Source organism: Mytilus edulis, chromosome 7 (genome assembly GCF_963676685.1).
Source record: "Mytilus edulis chromosome 7, xbMytEdul2.2, whole genome shotgun sequence".
In the NCBI taxonomy this organism is placed as follows: domain Eukaryota; kingdom Metazoa; phylum Mollusca; class Bivalvia; order Mytilida; family Mytilidae; genus Mytilus; species Mytilus edulis.
In genome coordinates, this window is record NC_092350.1 from 9,581,562 (window position 1) to 9,593,774 (window position 12,213).

At 33.8% G+C, this 12,213-nt stretch overlaps 1 protein-coding gene across 1 annotated transcript; it reads right to left on the reverse strand.

Moving 5' to 3' along the window:
- Nucleotides 1-992: 992 nt before the first annotated feature.
- Nucleotides 993-10,662, reverse strand: LOC139482945 (GTPase IMAP family member 7-like). The gene is made up of 2 exons (XM_071266973.1): nucleotides 10,593-10,662; nucleotides 993-1,813 (listed from the first exon to the last, which is right to left on the reverse strand). Exons 1-2 carry the CDS (start codon nucleotides 10,660-10,662, stop codon nucleotides 993-995), a joined length of 891 nt encoding a protein of 296 aa, XP_071123074.1.
- Nucleotides 10,663-12,213: the final 1,551 nt, after the last annotated feature.

Sequence of the window (12,213 nt, forward strand, 5' to 3'; positions counted from 1 at the left end):
ATGAAAAAAAACCTAACAAGTCTTATTTGTGGTATGTCTAATAAGTAACGTGTTTCCTTTTTTAGATTCAAATTTTCCCATGACGCCAATGTCATTCAGACTCTCTCTTGACTTTATGTATAAAAATGAAACAAGATCAGATAACTCCGAGAATCATTTCGACTTTCACATAAAATTGACCAATCGGAAACCGAGATATGTAAGTAGACGTGACGCCTGTATTACCAAATCATCAGCGGTTGGCAAAATTATTACGATTGACATACTTGGGTAGGATTGCTACGGATGATTCCGACAACAAATGTACATGTGTATGCATGTTATACACCATTGTAAAGATAAATCAATTTAGATTTTACGATATTACAAGTTTTAGTGGGGTTGACAGCCTAGAAAGCGTCATACAACGGAATTTCGTCACCGCCTGACATTTTTCGAAAATGCAAGTTAAGTACCTTGTGTTATATTAAGGTATATAGGATTTTTTTTGTGTGGAAGAATTGTTAGCTGTACATGTTTGCCTGGCATGGTTCATTTGCCCTTACCTTATTTTTATGGTTCATTGGTCAATGTTTAGTTTTCTTGATTAATGTTACGTTTACGTGACAGTGTAAAAAAGCTTTACATTTAGGACTATCAACATAGTATCAATGATTAGTAAAGAAGGCGAGACATTTCTGTGTGTGCACTCTTGTTTTATTTTTGTCTGACACTTTTGCGTTTTGACCCTTACTTTCGGTCCGATTTGTTTTTTGTCCGATATTTATGTTTTCTATCCGTTGTTTTCGGTCCGTTTTGCTTTTTGTCCGATAATTTTTCTTTTCGTCCAACACTTTTGCTTTTTGTCTGTTGCTTTCGGTTCGTTTAGCTTTTTGTTCGTTGTGTTTTTGTCTGACACTTTTACTTTTTGTGTCTGGCAAACCTTTGTCCTCAAAATCGTTACATTTGAAGTTGAAGATACTAAAACGATTATCTTAGCTTCTAAATGTTACCTACCATGTACTATCTTTATCGGAAATCTCTTTTCTGACTTCTTCGCGGACTTTTCCCAATCTCTCTTCATATTCTTCCTTTAACCTTATAATTTCATATGTTTTTTCTCGTTTCAGCTGCATTTTCAATGTTTGCCTGTAGTCTGCTTGCTTTAGCCGGTATATTTCCTTGATTTTCTCTTCAATTTGCCTTTCTCGTTGTCGTATTTTTGCTTCTGCGTCCATAAAAACAGGATCATCTTCTTTTTCATTAGCCTTTTTCAGTGCTGCGACCATGGTTATAAGACCTTTAACTTGCTCACTGCTTTCATATTTGTTAAATGCATTGTTAAAAAGAATACAACGGTTTTGACAGCTGTCCAGGAATTTTGTGAGGGTCGTTGGAGTTGTTTTTAAGTGATCTTTCAGCGTTACACCATCTTTCTGTAGTTTGTCGCCATATGTAAAAACAACAATCACTCTGTCTTTCATTTCTTTTTGAAAATATCTCAGAAATATCGTGATAGCGTTTTCATCATCCTGTCGGAATCTACCTACTTCCATCACAAAGAGCACAGCATGTAAACCTGGTGAACCAATATGGACGCATCTTTTTATTTCATTTCCAACGTCGGTCGCATCGGTTTCTGTGTCAAATATTCCAGGAGTATCAATGATTAAAACATCAATTCCGTCTATCCTTACCTTCTTTTGTTGACAAATTTTTGTCAAAGTGGTAGATTGCGTACCAGATTTGAAAAATTTCCCTCCACACAAGGTATTTGCAGTTTCACTTTTTCCTACTCCTGTTTTCCCCACTAAAGCAATTCTCAACTCGGTATCTACAAGAGAATAAAATTGATATAAACAGAAGATGTGATATAATTGTCAATGAGACAACTCTCCACAAGAGATCAAATAACACAGAAATTAACAACTATAAGTCAACGTACGGCCTTCAAAAATTGGCAAATCCCATACAGTATAGTCAGCTATAAAAGGCTCCGAACTTCGAAATAATAAATATTTTAGTTAAAGTATCTTTTATATGGTAGAATGGTACGAATGACTTTTCAGTTTTTCATAGTCTACGTCTAGGAGGATATAGTATTATCATTATTACTTAGGTTGTAATCACTGACATCAGATGTAACAGGATGTTGACAGTCGACTACTTAATGGGGACACGATTTATTGTGCATTGATATAAATTCTGCTTATAAGTTTCCCAGACCGTTTAAAAAAATACGGATTCTAAACCAAAAAGTTCTGTAAAACCTTTTACTATCCTCGCAACTTTGTAATTGTATTTTTATCGTTTATTTGATGCATATTCAAAACATCCATAGCATATAAAGTAAAACTTGATTCGAAAATTTTTCCCTCAATACCAGGTATTTGCAGTTGCACTTTTTCATATTCGGTTTCTTCTCATCCATATTCCAAAAATGATCGTGAAGCGGGGACATAGATATTGTATAAGCTTTGATTTTGGAAAGTGTAAAGTTACCTCAGTACATTTGTAGACTTTGTATCTATATTGCTGCTTCAGATGCCATCTGACGAAAGTGTAACACCTAAATGCTTGCGATCTTGATCTTCCCACGGACCCCGAGGACCAATTAAATTTGTTTATCACCCGAGAAAGACACTAGTATATATTTTTTTAGGGGCCAGCCGGGTGCGTGAATTTCTCGCTGCATTGAAGACCTGTTGGTGACCTTATGCTGTTATCTGTTCTATGGTCGGGTTGTTGTCTGTTTGACGCATTCCCTGTTTCCATTCTCAATTTAATTTACCTTCAAGTTTGTAAAATTGAATTGGTATATATGACCGAGCTTAGAGCTATCAATAAACATAAATATAGAAACGTTATGATTAACAAAATGAATGGCCTTAAACACCGTTTAGTGATTTAATTATATCCATGCTTGTCACTTTGTGTCAAACGAATTCGAATTGAATAATAAAAGTCAGAAGGCCTTAGGTGTACTGAAATATAGTAGAAATAAAGCACCCTGGCCTAGCCAGCAAAATTAATCACAATTGAAGGCCGTGTCGAACCAAGGCTGCTCGCAAATTTCCATTGTGTTGACAACTTTATACCAATTAACTTTGATTCGGTTTTCGATATAGATTTGACGACAAGTTCATCATTTGCACTTATGGAAAACTGCGTGGAGGGCGTATTTTTATCATTTTCACTTTTGGTTCACTGGAATTTTGTTCTTATTACAAAGAACATTGTTGTTGTTTTTTTCTATACACCGAAGAAAATTATTCCGAATTCTAATTTCTTCTCTAACTTCCGAATTAAACCAAGATTTGCCTTGGACGGAATATGTTTTTGTGTCATCTCAAGATGCCACTGGATATGACAATATTTCACCCAAAATTATAAAATTGGCACAGCCAGTAATATCAAATCCTATTAAAATTTCAGTTAATCAATCAATTGAAAGCTCAATTTTTCATGATAATCTTAAAGCTGCTTAGGTTTCCCCACTTTTTAAAAAGATAAACTCTCTTGATAAAGAAAATTATAGACCTGTAAGTGTGTTACCATGTATTTCCAAAATTTTTGAAAGAGCTATACATGACCAACTAATGGAATTCTTAAATAAACTTTATCTTTCGGCATCTAGGTCAGGTTTTGGTTGCCAAACTGCACTTTTTAATTTATAGAAGACTGGAAAAAGCTCTGGACGAGCAACAAATTTATTGCTGCAATTTTGATGGATCTATCTAAAGCATTTGATTGTTTACCGCACGATTTACTTTTACTTAAATTGGAAGCATACGGTCTGTCTAAAAATTCTCTAAAATTATTAAAAAGTTATTTAGAAAACAGAAAACAACATATTAAAATTGGAAGTTCTTACAGTGAATGGGATCGTGTGTTTAAAGGCGTGCCACAAGGGTCAATTATTGGTCCAGTTCTTTTCAATGTTTTTATAAATGACATATTTCATTTTGAAGAAAAAAGCACCATTTATAATTATGCTTATTATGGAACGCCGACACTGTCTTATTATGACATTATTCATTATATGATGTTCATTTGCCATTATATGATGTCATTTTACCCTTATATGATGAGCACTTGTCCTTATATGATGTACACTTGTCATTAGGTCCGAGACAAATATAGTCCCTAGTGTTGACAGTGGGTTACTTGCCATTGATTTGTATACCCCTTCCAAATTTATTTCTCCATGTTTAATGCCTCAAATTGCAAGTAGGGTGGGGGGGGGGGGGGGTGAAATTGCACTGTAAAACAATTGGGTCCAGAATTTTTACGGAAAGTAGTGATTTGGTCCAGAGCTGAAAAAGGTTGAAAATTAGCACTTCGGAAGCTGACAAGATTTCAAGACGCCCTAAATGTAAAATTGTCCATATTTTGAGTTAGAGCCGATGAAGCTTTCTATAATTTTGATATAATTTTTCCCAAAAGTGGTACAACACACTGTAAAAATTTCATTGAGAAAGCGCAGGTGGGATTTTTAGATTTTCATTTATGTTTTAAAAGAAATGCACTACGAAATAATTGTGGTCTCGGACCATTATATTATGTGAACTTTTCCTTATATGATGTACCCCTGTTATTATATGATGTGAACTTGTCCTTATATTATCATTGCTGTCCAAACATATTTATATTACAGCTATTGTTAAACACATTAAGATGGCTCTGAACATTCCATACACAAATAACACCCAACACCAACGAAATCGAAGACAGAGTGACAACAACTTTAGCAGATCAACTCACCAATCATGCAATGAATAATTCGAACTTTAATAATTGGAGAAATCCGTGGTCTGTTCCTCCTTTTGGTCAGATTCATTTTCCACCTCCGGATCAACAACATGCACAAATGTAACTTGTTATTTTGCATTGATTGTAAAGTTCTAGTCATACATGGTTGTTTGTCATTATATATATAATTAATTCAATTTTGTAATAATCATTATTTTTTCGCTCAATTAGAAAAATGAAATAACTTGTGTTGTTCTTAGGCACGGGTGTCATTCGGTTTATCGAGAGAAATGATCGTGAAAGAATATCTTACGGCGGTCAAGTATTGAGAGACGATCGTGAAAGTTCTGGTAACGGATCGTGAAAGACATTTAATCGAGAGGACATGTGAAAGATCAGTAAATATTCTAATTTAATTAATTACACAGACAAATTTACGACAAAATAAAACTGTCTGTCAAAATGGTTTAACATTATGATCAGTATGTGATAATATCCAATTTCAAAAGTACATAGTTTTTACAAAACAACAAAAGGCAGATTGCTTCTCGACATTTCAATGACATAAAAAATGTAAACAAACACGATTTTTTCACAAATTCGACTAGATAAACTACTTTTATCCGAGTGCGGGCATTCTATTTGAATTAATCAAATGGTTCTTATAGTTATTTTGTATAAATATAATCTGAAACTTGGTAAATAAAGAACTATTTACACAAAATTGATTTTTCGGATCGTGAAAGATGACGTACCGCATTTTTGAAGATCGTGAAAAGGATCGTGAAAGATCTGATGCTACGAAGACGTTCAAATTATTCTTCAATTATATGATAATTAATATTTGTTATTGGTATTGAGAAAAGAAAAGCTAGATAGGTCAACATCCTCAATAGGTTTAAGCATTTCAAAGCATTAATATTTTCAGAAAATGAAAAGAAAAAGAAATAACAATACGGCAATAATAAAAGACAATGGGTGACAAAACGCCAAAAAAACAATCCAGTGTTGTTGTTATGATTGTAAGGTGTACATTTTCGACTTCTGCAAGGTTTCAACTGACATCGAACTCATTATCATGCATCATTCGACAATGTTTGTTTTATGTTGTTTGTCCTTTTGGTTATATACCTTAATGCTTATAGCGCCAAGGTATTTCGTGTATGGTATACATGTCTATCTGCATGTTTCATATATGACAATGGTGATGTCAATTGATATATTGAATGATAGTAAGATGTCTATGTCTGGCTGTCGGTCAGGGTTCATATACTTTTGACCTTATGTTCCGAATTAATTGGTCAAGCATAACTTTTACATTTGTCAGTTTCTAAGGCACTGTAAGGATCGGAACACATTTATTTGGTGTACGGGATATTTGTAGAGATCTGTATGGCATGGTTCATCTGACCTTGACCTCTTTTTATGAACCAGTGACAATCTTAAGCGCATTTGACACTTCTAGTAAAAACCCTTGATATTATAGTCAAGTTTGATGGAAATTCAACAAATTCAAGGTTTTCATAAACAAATTAACGCTTTTAAGGGAAGAACATTCTTTAATTTCATTGTACTATCAGATACACCAAAGAACAAATTTCAAATATATCATGATATTCTGAAATATGACCATTATAGGTACAAAAAGCGTGTTACTTGCAATTAATTTCATAGACACGCATTGCGCCTTTTGTGTTTTTTCAAAAAGTACTTCATATTTTCTTTATCTTCTTTCACAGTTATGTTGAGGAAGTTAAACCATTTTGACAGACATATTTTTTTGTTCGGATTTTTTCCGCGTTTTGAAAATTAAGCGATTTTTTCAAAGATTCTGAACTAGAATGTACATTAAATGTCTTTCACGATCCGTTACCAGAACTTTCACGATCGTCTCTCAATACTTGGCCGCCGTTAGATATTCTTTCCCGATCATTTCTCTCGATAAACCGAATGACACCCGTGTTAGGGAGCTATCATTTGATTTTTAGGGGGGGATGTAAAACATGTCTGCGTAAAATATCTTTGTTTTACTCTTTGAATCTCTTACATCAGTGTCCTAAAAATGTGAACCCTGCAGAAAACTCATTATGGCACCCTCAACGGAGTTGCAACACATTTTGTCCAGGCGATTTCTCGAAATCCAATGGACCAATGTTGATGGAACTCTACTATAGTGAGGACCCCCATGTCAAGTTGTGCACGAAGCATGGAATGGTTTAAGATGGCTGACGTTTCCATGGAAATGGAACAAACGTGAAAAAAAATCACTTTTTGGTTTTGGTGAATTATTTGGACATGCTTAAACTTAGAATTATTATATTTTAATACAATGTAGGTGCCCACTATATACTGGTTTTGGAGGATTTAAGCAATCATTGGAACTACTATGTTGCCATGGAAACAACACCAAAATTTCAAAAATATCAAAATGTTCCAAATTGTATGTTACATCACAGAAATGATGAGCAACATTCGTAGATGTGGAATTTGGCGTTGGAATTTCCAAAATGGCCGCCGTTACCATGGAAACAGCAAAAATTTCCAAAAATATTAAAATGCTTCAAAATGGATGAAACTTTACAAAAATGTTACTAGACGTCTGTAGATACGCTCTCTGACTTTTGAATTTCAAAATGGCTGCCGCTCACCTGGCAATGGGGGAAGGGTGCCATCAGTTATTGCTAGCAATTACAAATCTAGTTTATTTTGTATCGCTTCACTGAATAACTGTTAACTGTGCGGAATATAATGGAACAATGTAATTTCTTGATTAGTAAAACTTCTTGATATGCAAAGTTATTCAATTTGTAACTTGAATTTTAAGAAATCGAATTTTAACACTAAGAAATTACATTTCAAAATTCAAGAAATGTAAAGATTCATGTACGCATGAATAAAATACATGTTAGTTAAGTATGCTAGTGTATGGAAGTGTATATCAGCTATAATTACTTATTGGTGGACTTCGGCTATTTTCTGCTTTTCAGTCAGTTTGTTGTCTATTTTACATGTCACCCATTTTCGTTCTCACTTTGATGTTACAAATTAAGAAATCATATTTTTCACATTAAGAAATAGCATATTACAAATTAAGAAATTGCATTTTACAAATTAAGAAATGTATAATTAAGGTAGATATTTCCTTCTCTACTAGTGTAGCAGCATGATCACTGGTAGTCCTATTCACCTGTATTACTTCTGCGTCTATAGATACACTAACATATAAAGGGATATAGAACTGCCCTAAATCTGGTTGGTTCTTTAATACTATTAGTTATTGTATACTGAATAAGCCCATTACGTCTTTGATTGCATTCAGTAAGAAGATCCACTTTGAGATCGACAGTAGTCCCGACGTACGTTGAACGTTGAAAGTATCTTGTCTTAGGGAGGGTTAAATCATACTTTGTAAAGAATCACTCTGATTCAAACAAAAAATTCTCTGAAACCGATATTATCAAGATGCTTGATTTCTTGATTGAAACATATTTGTAACGTTCGGAGGACGTGTTTTTCAACAGACTGTCGGCATCCCAATGGGAACAAACTGAACCCCTCGATTTGCCGACTTGTTTCTTTATTATTATGAGGCTGACTTCATGCAGGAACTTCTTAGGAAGAAAGATAAGAAGTTAGCAATATCCTTTAACTCTACTTTCCGCTATATAGATTACGTTCTTTCACTAAACAATTCAAAATTTGGTGACTATGTGGAACGCATCTATCCCATCGAATTGGAGATAAAGGATGCTACAGATACAGTTAAGTCGGCTTCATATCTTGACTTACATCTAGAAATTGACAATGAGGGTCGGTTGAAAACAAAACTTTACGACAAAAGAGATGATTTCAGCTTTCCAATTGTGAACTCTCCATTTCTAAGTAGCAACATTCCAGCAGCACCTGCATACGGGGTATATATCTCCCAATTGATACGATATTCCCGTGCTTGCATTTCCTATTATGATTTTCTTCATAGAGGGTTACTGCTCACTAGGAAGCTATTAAACCAAGAGTTCCAAATGGTGAAGTTGAAATCATCCCTTCGTAAATTTTACGGACGCCATCACGAGTTGGTTGACCGTTATGGAATAACCGTTTCACAAATGATATCGGATATGTTCTTTACGTCGTAACTACAATCCCCTTCCCTTTCATGAATGTGACCTACCGAATTAGACTATCTATTTGTAATCACATAAGCAACACGACGGGTGCCACATGTGGAGCAGGATCTGCTTACCCTTCCGGAGCACCTGAGATCACCCGTAGTTTTTGGTGGGGTTCGTGTTGTTTATTCTTTAGTTTTCTATGTTGTGTCATGTGTACTATTGTTTTTCTGTTTGTCTTTTTCATTTTTAGCCATGGCGTTGTAAGTTTGTTTTAGATTTATGAGTTTGACTGTCCCTTTGGTATCTTTCGTCCCTCTTTTGAAGTAAAATTGGGAAAAAAAACATATTCAAGCAGTCGGCTTCGTTTTCATGTGGTCTATTTATAGTACAAATTAACAGTTTAAAATTTGGAATTAAGACTTTCATTTATATTAGTTAACCTTCTCCAAGTTCTACATCTCGTCCTCATTTCACACATATATCCTGAGATGCATATAAAAGAACGCCACCCAAAAACATCACCTATTCTTTCTAAAGATGTAACTTTTAAACTCGGTAACTTTCTCAGAATATGACATATTATTGCATAGCAATATAATATTTTCCACAGAAAGTAACCAAAAATTAGCGTGCAATAAATTCTAATATTGCACTAGTGCAATAAATCTTCATGACGTCATCAACGACAAAATCTCAGTTTAAACCAATTTTTACTGTCAAATATTATATTGCTATACAATAAAAGGGTTCTTACAACCACTGGGTCAATGCCACTGTTGGAGAATGTTTGTTCCCGAAAGTATCAACAGCCGAGTATTCAGTACTTTTGTGTTGATATGAACTATTATTGATAACATTGAGAATGGAAGTAGGGACTGTGTTAAAGAGACAACAAACCAACCAAAGAGCGGAAAACAGCCAAAGGCTACAAATGGGTCTTCAAAACAGCTAGAAAACTCTGCACCAGACCGCGTGCGTCAGTTCATCCCTTAACAAAAATGTGTCAAATCAGTGATATTGGACGTCATACTAAACTACGAAATATATAAAAGAAAACATGCGGCGGGGTTAAACATGTGTTTTGAGATCTTAGTCCTCTCCAATACCTCTAGCCAATGAGGAAAAATACATACGTACAGCAATGCGTACAGTAAAAGTCAGTTTAAATATATATATTCATTTTCAGTACGCTTATCATTAATATAGAATAATAATTTTATACGCCAGACGCACGTTTTGTCTACATCAGATTCATTAGTGATGCTCAGATTAAAATAGTAAAAAAGCCAAACAAGTTCAAAGCTGAAGAGCATTAAGGACAACAAAATATTCGTAACATTGATATTTTTCTTCCCCTGCAATAGATCGCCCTAGCTATATTTTCAGTAAGTTCGATGTTTATGCTTTTCTTCTTTGTTTTTGATTTTTCCATCGAACTGTTATGATTCGAGTGTCACTGTTGAGTCTTAATGTAAAGGAAACGCGCGTCTGGTAAACAAATAAAAAGACTTTTTTTTATGATTCTTATCAACACATTTAGCTGCTTTTGATTATCTTTTGATTCGGTTTTTAGTTGTAACTGTTTGCTCTGTATATATTAACTGGAGATTTGAACTAGGTAATATGATGAGCTGAGGCCAAAGTAGTTTCCACCCTGGTTTCTAATACACTGTATCTAATTTACAATTCATTAATTAAAGGGAAAACGCACTTTTCAATTTCACAAAATTGAAAGTTCTTCAGACTCACCTATCGCGAAATTGCTGTTTTGTCTTGCCCTTTCAGCATCCAGAGGCTTTAATGCAACCTGAGCATTCATTTTCAGCGTGTATATCTCTGACTGTGTGACCACTGTTTCTTTTGAAAAATAAATAAAGTTGTTGAATGAAGATATGAGTTGAATTTACTTGAGATAAGAAACAAAATATGTACAATCATACAAGTAATACTTAAGAAACAACACTTTCGTTGATTTCCACTTGGAGTTCAATGGTATCGAATGATAACCAGCTTAAAATGACAACACGCGCCTATGAAAGATGTCCGTTGTTCATTGATTAACATTTGATTGTTCTAAAAAAAAGTGCAAAATTCAATAAGCATATCTTGAACTTAAATGAATTTAATATTTGTGTTTTTAAAGGTTTTACACGGGAAACTTTTTTTCCGCATTTCAATGACTGTAATATTTTTTCTGTATACACAGTAAAATAACGTAAAAAATGGGAAGCACGAAGTGGGCTATCAAACAGGGAGCACCAATGTTAATTCAAATATACATTAGAAAAAAATAGTTCCACTCATTTCTTATAATCTCATTCTCATTCTGTTTTAAGGAGGTAAAAAACGTTAATGACGTCACGGTCATATGAAAAAAAAAATATGTCTATGTGCTGTTATACAAAAGTTCCTCATCTAACCAGAAAACGTGTTACATCTAAAATTAAATTATATAAAAAAGGGATATTTTGTATAATTTTCAATTGATAGACGAAAGGTTTAAAATATGCACAATGACAGGTGATCGTAGTACACAGTTTCCAACAATTAGCAAAACCATTCCGTATAGCTAGCTTTTAAAGGCCTCGGCATGAAAACATTAAAATAAATTCAGATAGAAAATCAAAAGCCTGATGTATGTTTAAAACAATAAAAAAAATATAAAAATAACAGACAGTAACAAAATTCAATTACTGAATATCAAGCATCTGACGGTGGACAGAAAATATTGTGCCCATGTTAACATGTTTGTGAATAAACTCATCATAGATACCAGGATTAAAATTTTATATTTACGCCAGACGCGCGTTTCGTCTCCAAAAGACTCGTCAGTGACGCTCGAATCAAAAATTGTTTATAGGGTCAAATAAAGTACGAAGTTGAAAAGCATTGAGGACCAAAAGTTCCTAAAAGTTTTGCCAAATACAGCTAAGGTAATCCATTCCTGAGGTAGAAAAAACCTTACTTTTTGAAATATTCAAAGTTTTGTTAACTGTTAATTTATAATTATGAACATATCAATGATAACTCAAGTCAATTCAGAAGCTCAAATCTCACTATGTATTGGGATAGTGGTGTCATATCCCATTGCAAATGCACGATTTAATATGAAATTACAGGTAGTGTTACACTATCAAAATACGGTGGAAACAGTTTGTTTTTCGATAATGCTATAAATTATATAGTATTTCTTTTATAAAATTTGATGAACGAATCTCTTCTTTATTGATGTTTAGAAAAGTCCGAACTGCAAAACTGTCATATGGCATTCTATAATTCAGAAGATATATATGTCGGCGTATAAGTTAAGAACATTTAATATCCATATTTGTTTTTTTAAAAAATTCGTGTAGAGACTACATGTTTTTTT